The following is a 23119-nucleotide window of genomic DNA, read 5'->3' as shown; positions in this document are numbered from 1 at the left end:
ATTATTCACTTCATTTCCTTGGTAATTTCATTCAAACACTTCTGTTACACGAACACGTGTTGCTGGTTTTCCACGGTCTACCGCTAAATGGGAAAGCTAAACACAACTTCCTCGTTTCTTTCCCCGTTGCTTACAAGTTGTCTACTCGCAATCTTCAATGGTCCATGTCAACCCGCCTTAACAAAGGAGTTTCAAGCTTCTATCGTTCGTCCTCTTCCAAAGTTTCTCTACCAAGAGATGTATCACTGGTGTTTTTTACCTTTTTTTTATGACTGTGATAGACATTAAAATGTGTTATTTTTTTAAAGGCCTTGTGTGTCTGCTTATATATTGAATGGGCAGCTTGCATGTATAGCGGGCAGATGCTACAGACAAACTCATAGCCTGAGTGGGAGGAAGCCGTTGCTGTGGGATTGTTTTGTTGTTATACAGTTTAGTCCTCACCCACACGGCCCCTAAAAAGAGGACCCTATAGCTTGGTTTAGCTAACGGGGTTACAAGTCAGACAAAACCTTATCTCTGTAGTTAGTGCAACCTTTTTCTTTATTTTTATTTTTTTTAGGGACCTCACCTGGTCGTTCACAATCAACCGGGTGTTCATAATACCTGTTTTGAAGCTCGTCAGGAGGTTCAACAGGGGCAAGATCACCTCTCTGTTTAGTCCTTCAGCACTCCTCGCAAAAAGCCTTGCGCCATTATCAAAGAGGGAGGAGCACTGTTACCCTCCTGGGGGACATTATGCCAGATAGCCTGGACACATGCACCCGTCACAAGTGGTGCGGGGGTGGGGGCTACTGATAGAACATCAGGGACACATTGTGCCCGGGACAACCAATTAGTTTACAAAACAGTTCTGTTGGATTGCCAACTTAACAGTAACTGGTTGAGTTCTTCAGTGTTGGATTACTCTGTAAAAGTACAGGGAGCAGCGCATCAAGAGGCCCAGTCTCAGGTCTGCAAGAGTTTGCCCCAGTCACCAGATCACAAATTCCCGATTGGCCACCAGCCAGCCACACTGAGGGAGAGCATGCTTGCAGCCCTCAGGAGCCTCCCCAGTGGCAGAATAATCAAAGTGTTAATATGACAATTGGGGTCAGCGTAGTAACAAGACTGAGGGCACCTAAATAGGGACACTATGCCTCTCCCCTTCCCTTCCTCTGTTACTGGGTTGCGCTTTTGCCCCATGCATGAGACGGGTTTCGCAGTCCCTCGCAATCCGGAAGGCAGGGAACGCCAGACAGCTTAAGGAGCTGCTGTAGTCCGTCTATCCCCCGCTGCCCTCCCCAGAGGTGAGGTAGATGGATGTTGTGCCCGCTTTGAGCAATCCCTGGACAGTAATACGTTTGCACAGCTCAAGCTTTCAACAGTTCAGGGTTCGAAAAACATGGGTCGTTAATGGGCAAACCAAAGCTCTGTGCCTCTCTCAATATCGAGCGATGGTAGAGCGCGAGCGCAAAAAATCCACTTATGCTCCCTATCGTTTAAGCAGTACCCTCACCTCACAGTCCCTTTATGTTCTCCACTATATATCAGCTCGACCAGCACAGACCACAAAATACAGCGTTGCCCTCAGCTGTCGGGCTCATGTCGCAAGGGCTCACAGGAGGAGGTTTTAACCCCTCAGCTTCCTCCCCTCGATGTTAGGAGGCGTCTCCTTAGCTCTGGGAGCAACGGCAGCGGGGCTGGCAGCAAGAGGCAGCATCCCCATTAACTCACTCGGGAATTAATCCTCTGGGGCAGGAAGGGCTCCCAATTTACTTAATTTATTAAATATCCTATGATGATGCAACCCTCTACTTACGTGGGTCAGTTGTTGGTATTCTTGTCTAACAATATGGTTACACGAATAATGGCCAATCCAGATGCAAAATGTTTCCAATCTGTTATAATTCTTTCCATGTATTTGACATGAGGGGCTTCGAAGTAGCTTCTTCGAGGGGATTGGGTCCTCCGACGTATTCCATATCTATGAAAGTAATCACCACAGCTGTGCTGCTTCGGAAAATCTGTCTGCGTCCTGCGTCGATGACGTTGATACACTGTCCTCGAGGGCCTCCGTCGAGCCGACGTGACCAGATGTTCTAAGTAGGACGCACGACGCCCGGAGCCTCAGTTCCGTATTTTCCGCAAACGTGTTCGCTTCAGAGATCTCGGCGTGCCTCGACTCTTCTGAGTTCTGTTCTTTCGGTACCTGGGTTTTAAGAAGTGTCGGGAATGCGGGTCCAAGATGTCATTGACTGATTTGCACATCGCTTGCCTCTGGTGCCTCGGTGGGGACCATGACACGGATGACTGTGTGGATTGCCAGTCGCTTACTTTGACGGACTTGCAGGAGCGTAAGAAGAAGCTTTCTGTAGGTAAGGTGGCCAAGCCCCGGATGTCGAAAGTCCCCGGCCTTTCGACTGACGATTCGAGGGGCGACTCTGCGCATCGACGTTGTCGGTCCGGGGGGGGGTCTCGGTCCCGGAGTAGGTCCCACCATTCCTCTGCCTCTTCGAGGCACTCACGGAAGCGCCGTCACCGGTCGCCTTACTCGTCCGAGGACTCCGCCCGTCGGTGGGTTGCTTGTCCCAACAAGCATTCCACTCCTGCCGAATGGGATTCCTTTCAGCGGGAGATGATGGTGACTTTTCAGTTGCAGGGATCTGGTCCGTCCGCGCCGTCGAAAGACGCCTGCCGTGACCGTGCTAGAGACACCACTCGCATGCCTTCGGGCTCGAGTGATCGTCGTGATCACTGGGCACCTTCGAGGTCCCGGTCGGACAAGGTTGGTCGCTCTAGACATGTCCGTGCCAGGTCCCGGTCCTCGACGCCCTCGAGACCGTCGGAGCTTGTGATGCCTTCGAAGAAGACATCGACGCTTGCAGCGCCGAGGTCGTTGGGGGATTCTCTCGAGGCTCTGCCTCTGAGGAAGCCATCGGCGCCCAGGCTATCGAAGGACCCGCTCGGGGCTCCGCCCTAGAGGACTGTGTCGAAGCTGTCAGCGCCACGCTTGACGCCGATTCCATCGACGCCTTTCAAGGCTGTTTTGTCGGAGGTACCCCGTGGCACGGTGGAACCCCCTAGAAACGCTCTGGCCAAGGCTAAAAATATCTTTGTCCCTCTTTCTGTGCCCTCATTCCAGCCTCGGGATTATATTTCTGAGGTGGATGAAGGGTCTGAGGAAGGTATGGTTCCTGAGGAGGTACCTGATGAGATTTTGTCTATGCATAGCCAGATTGAACACCTGCGGCAGTCATTGCACAACGCCAGTAGTCTGGATACCTCTCCGAGGGTGGAGTTCTGTAGGCCTGAGCCTGGCACCCATGCCGAGTCCTCGTACCGGCGCCTTATGTCGAGGGTAACGGAATACTTGGGGTGGTCTGCGCCACCAGTGGATTTTCTGCAGGATGACCTGATGGATATCCTCGACCAAGGTCCACCAACTGACCCAGTACTGCCATTCTATATGGCCTTGCAAAGAAGGGTGGCGGCGGCTTGGACTGATCCGGAGAGTCTCCCGGCAGTGAGCAAGTCTTTGCCGTGAAAATACCGTCCAACCAGTAGTGACCCCTGCTACTTGACCACGCACCCCACTCTGGAGAGTTTGGTGGTGCAGGTGGCTACGGCCCCAGCAACGCAGGCATTGTACCCTACCATCCCTCCTGATAGGGACGACAAGCGTTTTGATGGCTGGGCAAAGAAAGTGTTTTCTTCAGGGGGTATGGCTTTGCAGGCAGCCAACTCTGTGTGTGCCTTGCCACGTTTCACGCATACTCTGTGGAACTGTATTTCGTCAGCAGCTGATCATATTCCTGAAGGGGAGGAACAGGATGGTTTTCTTGCCATGGTGCAGGATGGCAAGGATGCCATATGTGAGTCTGTTCAGTCGGGCCTGGTCATGGCAGATTGTCAGCCGGTCCATGGCGGCAAGCACCGTCATACGCAGGTTTGCGTGGTTGCGGAAGTTGGGGTTTGCCCCTGCTGTGCAAGCCTGGCTCCTCAACATGCCCTTGGATGGTGAACATCTTTTTGGCAGCAAGGCTGACGAGAGCCTTGAGAGTTTGCAGACCTCCAAAGCTGCAGCAAAGTCGTTGAGCGCTGCAGTTCACCACCCTCTGCCTTTTTGTCCTAGGGGACAGCAATGGAGGGAGGTTCCTTTCGATATTACTCATCCTTTAGTAGATCGAGAGGAGCTGCAAGTCAAAGGGGCCACCATAGGAGTTCCAGAGGTGGAAAACAGGGTACTCGAGGTGCCATGGCTGCTCTGGCAGTTGCCTCTTTACCCTAAGGCAATGCAGCAGCTGCTTCCAGGCCCTTCAATTTCGGGACTGGTTGGTATTTCTCGACCTCAAGGACGCTTACTTTCATGTGCCGATCCATCCCAAGCACAAGAAGTACCTGAGGTTCGCGGTTGGTGACTCGCACTTTCAGTTTCAGGTCCTGCCGTTCGGATTGACCTCCGCCCTGAGGGTTTTCACCAAGCTCATGGTGGTGGTGGCAGGGTACCTCAGGAAAGGGGGATTCACGTCTACCCCTACCTGGACGATTGGTTGATCAGGGCTTGCTCTCCCGAGAAAGTCCTGGATCATCTGTCCATCACCTGCCACTCCCTTCACATGCTGGGCTTCCCCCTCAACTTGAAGTCTCATTTGACGCCAACTCAGCGGCTCCAGTACATCGGAGCAGTGCTCGACACATCCCTGGGGCAGTGTTTTCCTCCCCAGGTGAGGGCTCTTCACATTCAGCAGATGGCACACAAGTTTCAACATGCCCAGAGTCTCCCAGCGTTCGAGTTCTTGAGGTTGCTCGGCCTCATGGCATTCTGCATTCTTCTGGTGCCAGAGGCCCGGTTGCGGATGAGATCGCTGCAATGGGCTCTCAAGATGCAGTGGTCACAGTCCTCCGGCAGGATGTCGGACCCCGTTCAGGTGCTGCCCTCGGTCGCTCAGGATCTTCTGTGGTGGGCTGACGAAGGCACTCTGATGAGGGAGGGGCTCCATTTTGGCTACCCTGGCCGGAGGTGACGATCGTGACGGACGCATCCCTCACAGGTTGGGGAGCTCATGCCAACGAGTTGAGTCAGCGGTCGTTGGTTGGAATCCAGACTCCATATCAATCTGTTGGAGCTGAGGGCCGTCAGGTTTGCCCTGAAGGCTTTTCTGCCGACTGTGCAAGGAAAGAATGTCCTGATTCTGACAGACAACACGGTGGCCATGCACTACCTCAAGAAAAAGGGGGGGGGGGCAGGGTCACTTCCTCTGTACAGGGAGGCGATGCAGCTCTGCTTCTGGGCCATCAGCAAGGAATTTCGATCTCAGCAGTTCATCTGGCTGGAGACGAAAATGAGACGGCGGCGCTCTGCGCAGGCAGAGTGTGATCTTTCGCGAGTGGGAGTTGACTCGGGAGATTCTCCTGGAGATCTTCGCTGTGTGGGGGACCCCTCAAGTGGATCTTTTCGCCTCCAGTGTCAACCGGAAGTGCGAAAGGTTCTGCTTGTGGGAATTTCCTCCAAGAGGAGCCTTAGGAGATGCGTTTGTGGTGGAGTGGTCCTTCCCACTGCTGTACGCATTTCCTCCAGTACCCGTCATCCCGCAAGTGCTGCGGAGGTTCGGTTCCCGGGTGATCCTCATTGCTCCGGCATGGGCCCGGAGGACGTGGTACCCGGACCTTCTGGACTTGTCCATCTGCCCTCCACGTTGTCTTCCCTACCGAGACAATCTGCTCTCACGGGAGGGGGGTCAGGTTCTCCATCCAGAGGTCAGATCCCTCAACCTTCACGCTTGGCTTCTGAAAGGTTGAGGTATAAGGATTGGGACCTCCCTGAAGACGTGATGGAGGTGTTGCTTTCGGCCAGACGGCCGGCAACAAAGTCTCTGTAACGTTGCCATTGGAGAAAGTTCTGCGGCTGGTGCAGGGTTAAGAATGTGGATCCTTTTTCATGTGACATTCCTGTGGTTCTTTTTTGCTTTCTTTAGCCCACAAAGGCTTGCAAGTGGGTACCATTAAAGGTTACCTGGCGGCGCTGTCCATATTTAAGCGCTCGTCTGAGGAGTGTTCTTATTTTAAAATCCCTTTAATTTCTCAGTTTCTGAAAGGGCTCACTAATGTGTTTCTGCTGTCACCTTTCCAGGTGCCCGGTTGGGATTTGAACCTTGTTCTCAAGTTTCTAATGGGTGCTCCTTTTGAACCTTTACATTCTTGTCCTTTGAGACTTTTAACCCTGAAAATGGGATTTTTAGTTGCGGTCACTTCCACTCGCAGAGTGAGTTACAGGCACTTTCAGTTAAGCCACCCTTCACTGTTTCGTAAGGACAGGGTTGTCCTTGGAGTTCGTCCTTCCTTTCCTCCGAAAGTGGTGTCGGAATATCATTTGAGCCAGGTCATTCGTCTGGCATTTTATCATCCTCTGCATCCTGGTAAGGACGAGGAGAGGCTCCATAGGTTAGATCCTAGGAGAGCTTTAAGTTACTACATTTCACCCATGTCCCGGGTCAGGGTGGATGATCAGCTCTTTATAGGTTACGCTGGAAGGCGTTTGGGACAAGCTGTTAGTAAGCAGAAGGCCTAGATTGATAATCTTGGCAATTTCTGAATGTTACCGTTTGGCGGGTAAAGACCCTCCGGTGGGCTTACGGGCCCATTCTACTAGGGGGTATGGCTGCCTCTACTGCCCTGCATATGGGTGTTCCTATTCGTAACATCTGTGAAGCAGCCACTTGGGCTTCGGTCCATACTTTTGTACGACACTACTCCCTAGATTCTATCCATGGGCAGGATCTGGCCTTTGGCAAGGCGGTCCTTTACTCTGCAATTTGATTGGGCATTCTAAATTTCTATATTCTAAATTCTTTTTCCCTCCTCCATACGTTGGTGTACTGCTTTGGGAGTCTGTCATAGATATGGAATACGTCAGAGGACCCAGTCCCTTCGAAGAAAAATGTACTCTCTTACCTGGTAACGTTCTTTTGATGGGATGGTCCGACAACGTAATCCATTTCGCTCCCTCCCTGCCTACCCCGCTACAGAATTTCTTATGCAGCCTATGTTTCCGCAAGGCTTTCTGTGGTCATACTGGCAGAAGATTGGTGCCACACGTTCTGGGGGGAAAAAACTACAACTGAGGCTACGGGCGTCGTGCGTCCTACTTATAACATCCGGTGACTTCAGCTCGACGGAGGCCCTCGAGGACAGTGTATCAACGTCATCGACGCAGGACGCATACGCCGCAAGATTTTCCGAAGCAGCACAGCTGTGGTGATTACGGTCATAGATATGGAATAAGTCGTCGGACCATCCCATCGAAAGAACGTTACCAGGTAAGAGTAACTTGTTCTTCTATGCCACACGTTACTCTCGCTGATATTAAAGGAAGATGTCACAGTGGGTGAATGGGCAGATAACATTAACTCTTTAATTTTTTTTTTTTGTACAAAGTCATTGGGGCTTAAGATAACAGTAGCTTTAATTATGATGAATGGCTAAATAATGAAAGTTTTGATTGCTTAGAGCTTTTGAAATGCCATGTTAACTAAGTGTAGATAACCATATTAAATCATTTGTGGTGTTGCTGTTCCGAAACCGGCTCATATAAGCAAACATTTAATGAAGAGCTGCAACTGTAAGCTCACAAATTCTTTTTTTGGTTTCTCCGGTTAGTCGTTATGGGACACCTGATGAACTGAAGGAATTGATCGACACTGCTCATTCTATGGGGATAGCTGTTCTTCTGGATGTCGTACACAGCCATGCATCGAAAAACAGTGAGGATGGATTGAACCAGTTTGATGGGACAGACGCCTGTTACTTCCACAGTGGTTCACGAGGATTGCATAACCTGTGGGATAGCCGTCTGTTTGATTATTCAAAGTATGTAAGCGCATTTACTTCATTTTAAAACCTTCAGAATTAAAGTAGGGAACAATTATTCAATTTTGGAAAAAAGTAAATGTTTTTTCAAGATAAAATCATGGACTATACCAACCCAAATGTAGCATGCTTGTCATGAAACAACCCTTGTTCAGTCTGCCTTTGTTCCATGCTTGCCCTACTTAATGTTCCTATTCTTGATTACTCAAGTATTGCAATCCTTTGTCGCTCAGAACACCATCTCTTTTTGGCGATTATTTTATTTTTATTTTTTTTTAATGCATAAAATTCCAATTTGTGGCCCCAAAAAAGGGGGTGGCGGGGAGAGGATAATAGGATCAATTATGGGGCAGGGTTGAGGGGTACCTTCATGGACAATAGAGGGAATGTCATGGAAGTGCAGCTACATGTTGTTCTAGGTATAAAGACTGGAGGGGGTTATCTGTACAGAGCATCCCAGCCAAGAGTCTCTATAGAGTAGCAGTGGATGAGCAATCAAGGCTTAATCTGGTTCGCAAGTACAGTGTAGTCCCCAAGTCCCCCACAAAGGAATGCCCATACACTGTTATGTGCTAACACAGTTCTTTATATAAATAAGGTTCAATGTATATACACTATCAATAACACTCTTTGTGCTTTAGCAAATCTGATTGATAAATATGTACAGTGCCTGTGGTACCACAGTTCACTCTTAAATCCTTTAAAATGCACCAACTGCTGACAGTTACAAAGGCATACAAATCAAATAGTAATGTGAATCAACATCAGACATGGGAAGGAAGAGCAGTTAGGTTAATCAATGGCAGAATACTTTGCCCTACGACCATGACACAGTTCTGTGTGTGGATCCCCCCACCTGGGCTACCTGTAAACAGCTGTAAGTGTATCGACAAGCCCACTCCATCTATGTTTAAAATAGTCTTGATTCCTGCTAAAATGTTCTATTACCCCAATGTACCTGATGGATCCCTTGAGGGTGGACTCCCTTTAAAGCAGGAGCCACAGGGTGTTGAGAGGCCTCGAAAAATGTGAACCCTGGTGTTGAGAGTCCTCTATAAGGTTTGGTGCTACAAAGATGACTCGATGAAGGTAGGCCTAGCAGCAGGCGTCTGAAGTCGGCGTCGGCAATCGACCATGGCTGGACTTCAGATCTTCACTTGTTGGCATCTTTATGGACTTCGGATGGCAGGAAACCCACTGGCGGATTCTCCTCGGTCGTCAACGACCTTGACTTTCTCTGGCGGGACAAAGCGGTCGATGGTGATAGCAAGGAAGCCATTTGTTTAAATGTTCGTAGGCAAAAGGTGAAGCGTTGCGGCTCTGGTCTTCGAGTAGCACAGCATCAAGCTGTCACTGCTTCTGTGCAACACGACTCGACTGGCTTCAAGCGGTTACAGAAATCCTCCGAACCTCAGTCGACGGCAATGGACTTCGACGGCCTCGATGTCCGGGTGCTTTACTTGAAGATTTCTCGGCGGCCCAGTCTCTGGTCGACAGTATTTCGGGACTGGCTTCCAGAATTAATGGATCAACTTCTGCACAATGTTCCCGCATAGCTCAGGGAAAGGTCACCTAACCAGGTCCTCTCTCGGATCAGTCCTAGACAGACTCAACAGCTTTCGGATCAGGTCAAAGGAAAGCAGCAGCAATTTTTCTTCTTCCAGCTGGTCAGTGAGTGGTCCCCAGATATACAGTTCTCTCTTTCACTCTGCTTAGCCAGGCTCAGTCAGCCAAATCAGTCAGGAGGGCATTCATGCAGGCAGCCAATCAGGCTCGCTGTGCATTAAGGCCATTCACTTCCACCCAGAAACTCACAACAAGGATTGGGGCAAGCGCCCAGCCTTTCAGTACACCACACTGCATTCATGTCACTTTCGGGCAGGGCTGTCATTCTTTGTGTCACACACGCGGATACCAGACACCATAACAAGAAATGTATATTGGTCCCACACTCATTCACCCAGGTCCCACCCCAAGGGTATACCCACAACATAGTCACTGGGAAGGCTCCAGCCAGTTTGGCCTGGACTTCACCACAATAACATATATGGTTCTTCCAACCAATAGCCAGTCAGGGAAAGGGACAGTGTCTGGGCTTCCCAGGACTTTGGGAAATAAGGTAACGGGAAATAGAAACCGAAAGGCCATAGGGGCCATCTAGGGACACAGGGTTGTACCCCCATTCATGGGTGGCATAACGGTATCCCAAGGGTCTCTGTTCACCACAACAAAAAGGAGGAAGAGCTGCACTGCCAGGAGTCCCAACTGGACTCCGGTGCAGAAAACACAACACGCATGAGGGAGTACAGGACAAGGGCATGGAGGCCCTGTCCCACCAATTCATTTTCAGCATCACATTTAGCATGGGACAAGGCATGACCTTGGAGCACATCACGCTCTTGGGCCTTGCTAGGATGAGGCTACAGTTCCTATCATTGATGCAAGGACCTTCTGGGGCCAAGTCTCTTTCCAATAAAGTCTCTTTCCTTTGAAGTCCTGCTGGACCTTAACAATAAACAAACAAAAAGTTCCCCCTTTGATCCCCTAAAGCCGAGCTGATCCTTCTTGCAAGGTTAGCCTCCCTCACTCAAAAGATAACATTAAAAAAAGTCTGTCTTTGCGGGCATCCCTCAGTTGGGTTCACATTTGCCCATATCAAAGTACCTAATCTCAGAAGAAAGCATGGGTTCCCTTCCCCTAGCTTTCTCCCGGTATCCCTCCGTTGGGTTTACACTTGCCACAGTTAACGAGATCCCTTAGGTTCTTCCCTTTTACCGAAGTTTGGGTCGCAACCCCCAGTCAGGCTTCCCATAAAGCCCCCAGTCTGGCTTCATACAGTTCTATTAATACATTGTTCTCAGGTGTGTCACTGGTTACCCTGTTTTGTAGGCATTCCTCGGTCTGGTTTACATTTGTCATTTTCACAGTTCACTCAGTTTTCTTCAATCTGTCAAAGACTTTCGAGTGTATGAGGGGTTTTGCTCAACCGTTCACGGCAGCCTCTTCTAAGGCCTCTCGGTTCTCGTAGTTTCAGAAAAATTACACAACGCAAAAAGGCTGTGGTCAGAGTCCTTCCAATGAATGCGCCCGGGGCACCGGACCAATTTGCTTCTGGACCTTTTACTATAGTTTCTTTAAATTTCAATTACACAAGCTCTTTGTTCAACAATGTTGCCACCTGCAACATTGGGCCCAACACAGTTTGGTTTGTTATCGGTCTTCTCCAACTCACCGGCTGTGCTGAACTGTTGGAGCTTCTTGTCTTGGGAGTCAAGGACGACACCACGCCGGCAAGCGCTTCTCCCCGTTTTGGCTATTGGCGCAGGAGGGCCCTGTGTGTTAACACCTGTCACACCACAGGCCAGCTGGACTTCGCAGTCTTATTTCCGTTTCAGAGGCTTTGGGGGCCTGATTTGAAAAGGGCAAGGGCAATTCCTCCTCGTCGCCCCTCCAGGTTTCGCTGCCTTTCTCCTCCGTTTGAACTGCCGGTTCGTAATGGCTGTCTTCTCGTGCATTCGGCCTTGCTCAATGTGTGCTTTCATGCTCTGCCTTTTATCCCTGTCGGGAAGAGGAAGGGCCGTCAGGTGACATAGTTGTCAGTTATCTGACTCTGCTTGACCCTTGTGTCGAGACATGTCAGCTAAACGGCTCTGGTGTTAGTCTGTTGTCTTTCACAGTGTAAAAGTGTTCATGTCAAAGTGGCAGGGGGGGTAGAGTTTGGTAGGGTTTGTGAAATGTATAGAGGGGGATTCTGGGAACAGTAATGTTTTGTCAAAGTAGACAGAGTTTAGGAAATAATAATCGGAGGGACGTGGAGACAAATGGAGTACTCTGGTAGTCAACAGGGATCCTGGAAGATGTAGTTTCCCACGGCATTGGGATTGGGATTTGGGTTCCTAATGGATTTGCCATAGGCAGAGGGGTTGTTGGCTTCTGATATGGGAGATTCATTAGGTGAAAAGGCTGGTTGACCTGGAACCACCTACAAAAGCCTCAGGGGCTTTGTCGTCCTAGTCTTTTCCGTTGATGCAATACCACGGCTCACCTGGGACATTCCCCCGAGCATGACCCTGGGTTCCCCTACCCAGGTGATCCTCTCTCGCTCTTCCACCCCCAGGGTTGGGATCTGAGAGCTCCAGCCCTTCCCTGGCCAGCTGCATAAGGGATTCTTGAGGTGTACTTGGGTGAATACCCTTGGGTTTCTCACAGCAGGGACAGTCGCTTTAAATACTCCCGAGAGCCAAGCAAACACCCCAGCGAAAAGGGTGTTCATCCAATTGTTCAATTGCACTCCATTTGTCGTCTTGTCATGGAGTGTCTATTTCATGATTAGCTGCTCTCATTGTTCCATTTGATGTTTCCCCATCGGGCACTACTCCTCCCTCTATGGTAGTGAGAAGGTCCAATACATACCTATTGTGGAGTGCTAACAATGGTGCCCTCAGCTGTTTCTTCACTGCATTTAGGCCCATTGCTGTTGAGTTGGGCAGTCGCAGGAACTCATATTTGCTTAGCTGCAGCCACTTGGCATTAGCTGCAGTTTGAACTCCTGGTAGCGTAAAGAAACAAAAAAGTGGTTGCTTTTGAAAACCGTCGAAACTCGGCAGCAGTTGCTTCCAGATTTTCTGCACTCTTCTCGGGACAGTAGTTTTCTCTTTTTTTCTGTTTAGTACTCCTGATATTGTTTTCTCCTTGCTTAGCTGCACCACTTATTCCTTCAGCTCTTGACTTCTTCTTTAGCGAAAACCCCATGTTGTTGCTCCGAAGGCAACACCAGGGAAGGCCTATGCAGTGTAACAATCGCACAAACCCCACTCCAATCAGGAGGCTGGGCACTGGCATTCGATCCACATGCCCACCAAAGGTCCATTATGACGGCTGTCCCCTGTGTCAGCGCTGCAATCCTCATCACCTTGGCACCGTTGGTGTTAGTTCTCAAATGGATGGACCCATTGGACCTGAAACAGAGGGAATGGTGTAAAGCTCTTTATAAACTGGTTGATCAGTTTCACCTATCCAAGTTAATGCATGTATATATTTCCCTGAAATTGCCTTGCAGCTATTGTTTATTTTGGACACCACATTTTCTTCAAACCCCACCAACCCTTAAGCACGACATTGCATTATTCCTCCCTCCCATTTGCTGACAAACCACACTCCTTTTATTCTCATGAATGGTCTTTTGTGAGACCTGGAAATGCTACGCCTCCTTATCTACACAATGTAGTAGTTTGTGTTCACTAATCATTTGCTCCCTCTTTCTAGAACTTTCTGTTATGTATTTTACTATCTTTTTTTTTGGTTTTGCTTTTTCGGCCATCCTGTCAAGTTGCACATAATTATCTGCATAAAGCTCTTACCCTTCATCCACCCACTGGACAGAAACGTGTTCCTTGAAATAGACCTAGCTTTGCAGAGGAATGGTGCATTAGGCATCCTGCTTTCTCATAGGATACAGTTTGAGGCAGGAAAAGCTTATGTGCGCCTATTACGTGTGGCATGAGTGAGCAGACATAGCATGTGCCTTTCGTCCTTTCTCTTCCTAAACGTAACATTTCATCGTACCAGACGTTTCCAGATGATCTAGCCTGCCCCTGTTCAGTGTCCTGATGGAACTCCTCTTCATTTAACACATTTCTTTTGGCTCTCTTCACACTAATGATTGTACATATACCACTCTTTTCTTTAAAATCAAAACATAATATCAATCCTATACTAATGCATGTTAATACTATTACACTCCATAGAACAGAATTTGTTTTCGGTCTGTTTATGATAGCATTGTCCCGTAAAACACCCTCTCCTTCTTTCCTTGCTGGTTCTTTATGAACTTATTGCTGAGAAAAAGTAAATAAGAGCTCATGTATACTTCCCATCACGTTGCGCTCTGCTCCTCTTCAAGGGAGCTGGTGCTCTTGTCCCTACGCACATAGTTGATGTGAACCCATCCTCAGCATCATTCGAGTTTGACCGCAGTTGATGTTGAGTACATCAGTATGTGGACCAGTAAACCTTTCTTCTTTCCACTTTCTGACATTTTTATTTTTTAATAAAGACTATCTCCTAAGGAAGAGGTGCTGCTTGCAGATATTCCCTTGCCTGCTCACCACTGTTTATTTCCCCTGTTTGCTTTGTCCTTCTCCTTGGATTAGTCTGTTGGGATATATCGGCAAGCAACCTTGTAAATTCTGTGAGGTACATATGAAACTCCTCCCCCAAGATGTTAGAAGAATCAGCATCAGACATTGTTCGTGCCAGAGAGCTAGGCGCATGCATTCTCCGACCAGTAACAATTAAATGATCTACTCCAGGTGAATTGCGCAAAGCAAAGAGGGCAAGAGCCAAGCAGTAAAACCATGTCTTGCTAAGCGTCCGCTTAGCCAAGCATTCTTTTAGTAAGCCATTCATTCTCTCAGCCATACTGTTGGCTTGTGGGCGGTAAATGGTACATAGCTTGTGCTGTATTCCCAGAAGGGCAGTTATTTCCCCAATCAAATCATTAGCAAAATTCTCACCATTGTTGGAGCAAATTTCATCTGGGATTCCTCACCTCTTAAATTCCTCCCTCACCAAAACGGTTGCTGCTGAGCGGGTGTAGTTTCGGGCACAGGGACCAGCCTCAATATCAAATTAGTCTATATGCAAGTGCCAGAAGGGCCCTTCCGGTCCTGGCAATGTTACTTGTATCACTCTCAAAGTGTGACCAGATAGAAACTTCTGACAAACTATACAATTGTTCACAAATTCAGACACACATTCATGCAAATTTGGCATAAACCACTCCTCACTGATCCCTGCAGCCACATTCTCTTTCCATCATTTGGCAGGGTAGTGAAGCAGTTCCAAGGCCACATTCAACCACTTTTTTGGCATCACCACCTTGCTGTTGCTGTCCTGCTGCCAAATCAAATTTGTTGGAGTGTTCACACCCTTTGCTTCCAAATCTTGTTATTCAGTGCTTCTCTGTAACGCTCACCTGGCTCCCACGGAGGTGCTGGTCTGGGTTGCTGTGGCCTCTTCAAGCGTGATGCGCAGAATTCAGACCACCGATTGAACAGGACCCCCAAATCTTGCTAGTCTGGCTCGTAGGAATATCCTTCTGCAGATGAGAAAGGGGATTAACTGTCTGCTGAATAGTGTGCTTGCTCCCCCTTTTCCCCCTTCGTTCTTCTCTGACTTCCTCCAAAATCCCCGGTTTAAGCTCACCTTATGGTTTGGAAGGATGAACTCTACATCCTGCTTCTGGTGCAGGGGCGCGCGTTCGTCCAGTTACTTCACTGGTTTTCAGAATGGCGCTGGCAAATCCACGTGACTTTTCTGAGCGATACACCGTAAGTATGAAGATGCAAAAGTTCAAGTGTGAGCCTCCTTTTATGTTTTTCCTAACCTGTGATCTGTCCTTTATTTCAGGTGCAGAACAAAGGCGATGCGTTGAGGGGTTAAATTGCCGGTGGTAAAATCAGGTGAGTTAGTGATGAGGGCGACCCCTCTAAATGTCTTTATAATTCCCCAGTAATGTCTTTTGTCCTTTCCCCATAGGGGCCGGGGTGCGGTACCTGCCAAAGATGCGGTGCCGACCCGAGATGTGGAATGGTTCACCAAGAAAAGCCTGTAAGTAATATGGATGAAAATTCGTCTTTCCTCTTGTGTTCCCTTGCTCACCTTTTGTCTCTTCTTCTCTCCCCTAGGTGCAGAGAGGTGGCGACCGGTGCTGAGAGCCACGATGGAGCCGGGCGGCGTCTTGGGAACAGGGGAGTGAAGCGCGGTGCTGCAGCGAGCAACGCAGTGCTTTTAAATGGAAGTCTTCCTTCAGGAATGCTGGCGTGAAGATTCCGGATGCAGGTAAGAAGGTTGAATAAGTTCTTGGTTTTCACCTTTCTCTTCTCTTCTTTCCTTACCGGTGTTCCAGGTTCGAGGCAGGTGTGGCTGGAGTCCAGGTGCAGGAGCAGACACGGTGAGCGTTCAGCTGCTGGGATGCAGAACAACGCGAAGCACGTGTGGCTGTCCGGGCGTGGCTTAAATAGCCTTGGAAGAAGTATTCTTCCACAGCCCCACCCAAGTAACAAAATAGTTCCTTCAGAAAAATAGTCCCTCCTAAGCCTCATTTGGCTTGGTTCTTCATGCAGCATGGTCTGCATCAGGTGAGTGTGCAGCATGGTCTGCTTCAGGTAAGTGCACCAAACACTTCCCCTTATGAGCCTGGCGCCTATGGCGCCAGGACTGATGTCCAACATGAGCCTGGCGCCAACGGCGCCAGAACAGAGTCCAAAGAGCCCCTATAAAGGGCCGCTGGGCTTTTACCCGGGGGCGTGATGCCTGCTCCCGGGGGTGCTGGGCCTGGCCTGGTGCTCCGGGGGTAGGCATCATGACATTCTCCTTGTAATTTTATTATTTGCACTATTGGTATTGTTAAAGCCCTCTTGCAGTGCATTTTGTTCTTTCGTTTTAATCGGTGCTATAAGTGGTATTTCTCCTTCTCGCCATGGAACAGCGCATGTGGCCCTTCTGGGAAATATGTTGCTTCTTTTGCTGCTCTTTCTGCTCTTTCATTACTCAATAAAATCGTGACCCCCCAGTATGGGCTTTGCACTTAATTATTGCCAATTCTACCGGGAGTGGTAGTATTTCCAATAATTTACTGAAAAGTTCTGTATCTTCTACTTGCATGCCATCACTTCTCCTGAATCCTCTCCTATCTTGCTACTACTGAATGATGTGACGTGTGCAGAATCTGAATATATATTTACTTGATGTACTTCTGACATGTTTAGTGCCACAGTTAATGCCACCAATTCTGCCGCTTGTGCGGAGTAGTGTGCTGCCCGTTGTGTTTGGGGGGAAAAACTGCAAATTCCCCTTCCTTGTGTATTCAATGTTTGTGCCCTACTACTGCTGAACCATAATACCTCTGTCTCGAATATGGGTCAATACTTGAGTACCTGTCACTAAAAATCATGCCCCCGCTCAATTTTACCATGGCGGTTCCCTTCATTCCTGTCCATGCATCCCACACAATCATGTGTATAATCTCCCTCCTTTTTGTTCTGCTATCCATTCTGCTGGTTTCACGATCTTGCATCGCACAACTTCTATTGCAGGGTTCGTTAGTATAATTCCATAACCTGATGCTCTGTGTTGTCAAAGTTGATTTGGACCTTTCTAGTACTGCAAATAATGCATGTTCCACATTCAAAATTACTGGCACCCCATTGTTGTTGTTGTCTTTTCAATTGCGAATACTGCGGCAGCAAGTACCTGCTCACAAGGAAAGTGTCCCTGTATCGCTGGGTCTAGTGATCAACTGTAATATGCCAGTGGCTTATGTCCTTGTCCCTTCTTTTGTGTCAGTACGCCTGTCATTACTTTACCATCTGAGTGAGAAAACAAATGAAACTACTTTGTAATTGGGCGTGGCCAATACTGGTGCATGTGCCAGCTCATTTCTGAGTTCGTCAAAATGTAATTAATTTCAGCTGTCCATTTTATGTTGCTTTTGTTTTTTCTGAGCGTTAAGTGCCTGGATGAGCGGCCGGGTGTATGTGGAGTAATCGAAGACCCATGCGCTGCAGTAATTGCATAGCCCCAGAAACTGTTGCATCCCTTTCACTGTCTTGGGTCGGGGTGTTGTATGTATTGCTTATACCCTTTCTGGTGGTATTTTTCTCCCATATGCTGATGCATTCTGCCCCAAGTAAACAACCTCTATATGACAGTGCTGCAGTTTGTCTTTGTCCAATTTGTTCCCCTTGTCAGCCAGCAACATTAATCACTGAAGCCTCCCTGAACTCACCTTCTGTTGTGCTACACAGTAAACGGTCATCCACATACTGCATCACTGTACTTGCTACTTGCAAATTGCTCAAATCCATTTGTATTACTCGGTTATATGCTAGGTCGCTCACAGTAACCTTAAGGCATTCTTGTGTGTTCAAATATGCTCCTGCAATATGTAAACGCAGTGAGATACCTGGAGTCTGGGTGCAGGGCAATGGAGAAGAAAGCATTCTTCAAATCCACTCCTGTGAAATAGCGTGCCTCTGCTGGGATGCTGCAGAAAATTGTTGCAGGGTTTGGAACTAATGGAAATTCAGCTTCAATGAAGTTAAGAAGGCGGAGATCTTTTATGAATCTCGACGCCCCACCCTTTGTTTTATCAGATAGATTTCTGTATTGCATGGCGATGTAGATTCCTGTATGATAACTTGTTGCCATAAGGCATGCAGTGTCTCATATATACCTTAATCTGCTTATTGTGAGAAGGGGTATTGCTTCACTCGCGGCAGCAGTTTACCTTCCTTTATCTTGATGCGTACTGCTCCTTCCCCTTTCAGAATTCCCACGTCACGGAGTCCTTTGGTCCATAGATGTTTGGAACTTTTCTAAAACATCCTGCATGCTTTTTGGAACGTTTGTCACCAGTTGGGGCACTGCTCTTTCCTTTATCTGTACTGGATAGGGTATGCTGAACTGAAAAACACTATTTCTCCCCCCTCTTCATCTTTCGTAGTAAACAACTGTCTGTTACTCCTGTCAGTGTTGATGTGGAATCGATACACAATATTGAACGCCGCTCTATTGCAGTCATCTATACCAACCAGTGTGATTATTATTTTCTCACTACTACTTCTAGGTAAAGGGGTGTGTGCGCCTGCCTGGTGTGATGGTTGAGGGGTACTGTGGTCTGAATATAAATTTGTTTGACCGTCAAACCTTTTCCTGTATCCCTGGGACCTATCCTAACAGTATTGCACTCCATACAGGAACATCTCTGTTTGTGCGAGTATCCATCTCAATGTGCTGCGTCATAGTCTGCTTGTATCAACACTGCCACCCTAGCTGTGTACATCCCAGATATGGTGCACACAATCCCTTTCTCTGAAAATGAAATTGTAGCATTCAATTTGCTCAACAAATCTTTCTAATATGTTAATAGGTGTCTTTTGAATAGTCACATTTAGATGGATTTGTGAAGGTTAGCAAGTGCCACAATTAGAAATGTGAATATTCTCAAATGCCACACTTAGATAGCATTGCGAATGTTAGAATGTGCCATACTTAGAATTGTGAACATTAGCCTGCGTCACATCTAGATAGGATTGTGAAGGTTAGCAAGTGCCACACTTGGATTGAATTGTGAACATTAGCCCGCGTCACATCTCGACAGGATTGTGAATGTCGGCCAGTGCCACATCTAGATAGAATAGCGACTATTAGACATTGCCACATCTGGACTGCATTGGGAATATTACCAATGTCAGATTTAGATAGAATTGTGAATGCTAGCTTGCTTCGCATATAGACAGGATTTCTGAAGGTGGGCCAGTACCACATTTGGATATAATTGTGAATATTGGCGGGTGTCATAGAAAGGATTGGGAATATTCACCAGTGCCAGATCTAGGTGGTGATAGTGCGCGGTACAAATATCCTTTAACATTCACATACAATAATGTATCTACAATATGCTGCGTCCCTATTGTCAATGGTAATCTTTTGTAAGAGGAACCTCTTGGATGGTCCACGAAAGCCTTGCGTGTCCAATTTCTTGTTGGATAATGGGAACACCCCTTCTTTTATGCAAGATCTAGTGGCTCCAGTATTTATTAGAAAGGAAAAGTCCCTCCGTCCTATTTGAACTGCTCCTCAGGCTCCTCTTCAGGGTCTTCAGTGACTGCTAGGACAGGACACACTCGTACTTCCCGTGGGCACCCCTATTTGGAACATGTATTGATCGAAGATGTAAATGGATTTCCACCCACTACTGTGACCCCCATTACACAGTACCTTGTTTTATCCCGATATTGTCACCTTCTCTTGTGCGTCTGTCTGTGCTGGTGCCTGCAGTTTGCTTGCAGTACCCTGTGATCCAGCCATCATTCCCCCTTTGGCCGATTCTTGTCACTGTGCTGGTATGATCTGTCTGTATATGTTGCAGTTGCATCTGTTGCTGCAGTATAATTAGCATTTGTTGAGGTTGTGTAGATGTCTGCATGTATTGCTGCTGTGGCTACACTCCTCCTTGCTTCCCTGTTTGAATGAGTGGGCATGTTCGTGCATAGTGACCAACATTTCCACAGACAAAACCCTGTTCTCCAAACTGGGGCCCCCATACTGCTATATCCAAATCCCCATGCCCATGGATATTAGCTTCCTGTCTTATATTGTCCCATGTACAGGTTTACTCCCCCTGCATGTGCAAATCCAGGCTGCTGTTGCTTTTGTTGTGCTCCCCATTGTGGGTTATTGGTGCTTGTGTATAGCCCCCTGCTGCACTACCGCTGTTACTAGAAGCCCCCCCTTGCTGGGTGGGTGGAACGCTAAGTGGTCCCATGCGCACTGCCCCTTCATGCGATTTTTCTGCACAGGTTTATTTTTTTACACTTTTACCCCATTGTCTATTGGCTCCTTGTCTCTTTTTGCCTGTGTCTCGGGCTATCATTTTGCTTTCATCTGTACTACCTTTTTCTAGGGAAGCCTGCACACCCGTGGGGAGTACCCTCACTAGAATGTGAAGGTATAAAGGTATTTTATTGTCCCACAACCGTTTTTTTTTTTTTGTGTCCACATTTCTTGTATGTATTGTATGTTTTCTGCAGGGCCCTCATCTACCTTCATTTTATGTGCTTACTTTGATCCCATATCTGACGTATATGGATACAGTTCTCAGTGGTTTCCACACATGTGCTCGGTAATTGTTAAAAGGTGCTCCATGTATGTTGGTGCTTAATTTTACACCTGCATACCCTGTTTGCTGCCTAATATTGGCACTCCGTTCCCCCACCAAAACTGCCAATAAACTCTTGATGTCCTTTATGGCTATTGGAATCCCTGCAGTCTCCTCGAATACATATAATCACTTGTTGGCCCTGTCCTATTAGTGAAGGTAAACTGTAGACCAAATGATCCCTATCCATAGTCTGCCACGTTATGTAATGTAGTTCCACTTTTGCCTTCTGTAGAAGAGGCAACTGGGTTTGCTCTCTGTGTTTAACCCCCAATCATGGTCTCTTTGCCACTGCCATCATTGCTTTTCTGCTTCCCCTTCTTTCCTTCTCCTTGCTCTACCCACACTTGTTAAATCGCAAGGGTTGAATTCATCATCCCTACTGTCATTGTCACTGCTGTCCTCCCAATCCGATGCAGAGTTAACACTTGGTGTCGTGTCTGGCTCGTCCTCTTCCATTTCCTGTCCCATTATCAATTTTAAATGTTAACCGTCCTGCTGTCCATCCCTGCTGGTCATCTCCTTTTCCCTGTACCTTTTTTGCTTCTCTAGACATTGAGTCCAGTTGCTGTCGTGTACTTTTCTCAATGTCTGCAAATTATTTCTTCCCTTTCTCTTATCCATGGATGAGGTTCTGACTCTGCCTTGTTTTTCTTTTTCTCCCTGTCTGGTGATGCCCACCTAGGATTTGTATATCCTGCAGCTGGCTTAAACAGTCCATAGAGAGGGGGAGCAGCACTACCCTGCTCCCTTCTTTTTCTCTGCTTTAGTTTGTAAAGTTTCCAGAGACCTAGAATGTCCTGTATCTTTTTAAGCTTCGCACCTTTATATGTTGCTAATGGATGTGATTTACATATTGTCAATTATCTTTTTGAAAAGTTCCTTTCCCGGGCCATTCCTGATAACTCTCCCACACTGTCATTCATCCACTGAAAGTGAATAATATTTTTTATTGCGATATTGGGGCAATTTTTTACACATGCATTAGAGGGACAGGGCCTTCCTGTCCTTGTCCTGTAGTCCTTTTTCATTTGTGTTCTGTATTGTTTTATGCCCAAGAGTCCATGTGGGACTCCTGGCAGTGCAGCTCTTCCTGTTTTTGGTTTGGTGTACAGACCCATGGGATATCCTTATGGGAACCATGGGGGGGTGCAACCCTGTGCCCCTAGTGTATGTTGTTGGACACCTGTGTGTGGCCCACAGAGCAGGGTATGGGCTGGTGGCAGCTCCATGCTGAATTTGACAGGTGCTCGGAGTATCCTCCATTTTGGGATACCCAGGCCCTGCCATTGGAATCAGTTGATTCCTGATGCGAAACAAGATGGCCCCTGTGGCCTCTTGCTTTCTATTGCATGTGACCTTGTTTTATCAAAAGTCCTGTGAAGCCCTGACTCTGTCCCTTCCCCCTGACTGGCTGGTGGGTGGAAGTTCCATATATGGTGTTGTGAAGTCCAGGCCGGACTGGCTGGATCCTTCCCAGTGACTGTATGTTGTGGGTACACCCTGTGGGTGGGGACCTGGGTGAATGGAGTGTGTGACCAATATGCACTTCTTGTTGTGGATGTCTGGTTTCCGGTATGAGACAAAGACTGAGACAGCCCTGCCCAAAACTGGCATGAATGCAGTGTGTAGTGTTGAATGGCTGGGTACTTGTCCCAATACACATTACTTGTGAGTGTCTGAGAGGGAGGAGTATGGTCTGAATGCACTGTATGCCTGATTTGCTGACTGACTGCATGAATGCCCTTCTGTATGATTGGCTGCTGAGTGTGACCCAGCAGTGTGGATGAGAGATGGAATAGTACATCTGGGGACCGCTCACCACTGGAAATTGTTAAGAAACTGAGTTGACACTTCAAGAGTAACGAACTGCTTATCCTTGACGTTCAGCTGGAAGAACTGCTGCTGAATTTGCTTCGACCCGATCCGAAAGCTGTCGAGTTCGTTGAGGACTGATCCGAGAGAGGACCTGGTGCCCAGAGGGACCATCGAGCACCGCCAACTTTCGCTGAAGCTCCCTGGAAGTCAGACCCTCGAAAGGCTGCCGACCGGAGACTGGGACCGCCGAGGAGAACGAAGTGAAGCACCCGGACATCGACGCCGTCGAAGTCCATTGCCGTCGAGCAGGGTTTGGAGTATCGCTTTAACCGCTGGAGGCCCGTCGAAGCCGTTTTGCCCAGAAGAGGGGACCGCTGGACGCCGTGCCGCTGATGACCAGAGCCGTCCGCTCCTTTGCCTAAGACTGTTGAATAGGACTCCCTTGTCCGCACCGTCGACCGCTTTATCCCGCTGGAGAAAGTCGAGGACGCTGACGTGCCGAGGAGAATCCCCTGGTGGGTTTCCCGCCACACAAAGACTTTGACGACAACGCCCTTGTCGGGCCACAGTTCTTCAGAAACTCTTTGCTGTCCTGAACTATCGATCGCCGAGGTGCCCCGCACACCTCATCCTCGCAGGACGTCACCGACTAGCACCGCCTGGATCGATGCCATGGTCTCGGCACACTCCAATTTTTCATTGACGCCGTAGACGACAAGTTCACCTTCT

The 23119-nt window shown here is 48.2% G+C and overlaps 1 protein-coding gene across 3 annotated transcripts in view; it reads left to right on the top strand.

Moving 5' to 3' along the window:
• GBE1 (1,4-alpha-glucan branching enzyme 1) overlaps positions 1–23119 on the top strand; it is a 1374432-nt gene that overhangs the window by 574256 nt on the left and 777057 nt on the right. For all 3 annotated transcript variants that reach the window (XM_069636445.1, XM_069636447.1, XM_069636446.1), the window contains exon 7: positions 7639–7848. In XM_069636445.1, coding sequence (XP_069492546.1) covers positions 7639–7848 — 210 coding nt within the window. The remainder of the gene's footprint in view (positions 1–7638; positions 7849–23119) is intronic.

Source organism: Ambystoma mexicanum, chromosome 7p, assembly GCF_040938575.1.
Source record: "Ambystoma mexicanum isolate Mex_15411 chromosome 7p, UKY_AmexF1_1, whole genome shotgun sequence".
Classification (NCBI taxonomy): domain Eukaryota; kingdom Metazoa; phylum Chordata; class Amphibia; order Caudata; family Ambystomatidae; genus Ambystoma; species Ambystoma mexicanum.
Note: the sequence above shows the minus strand (reverse complement) of the source record. Positions and strands in the feature narration are given on the sequence as shown.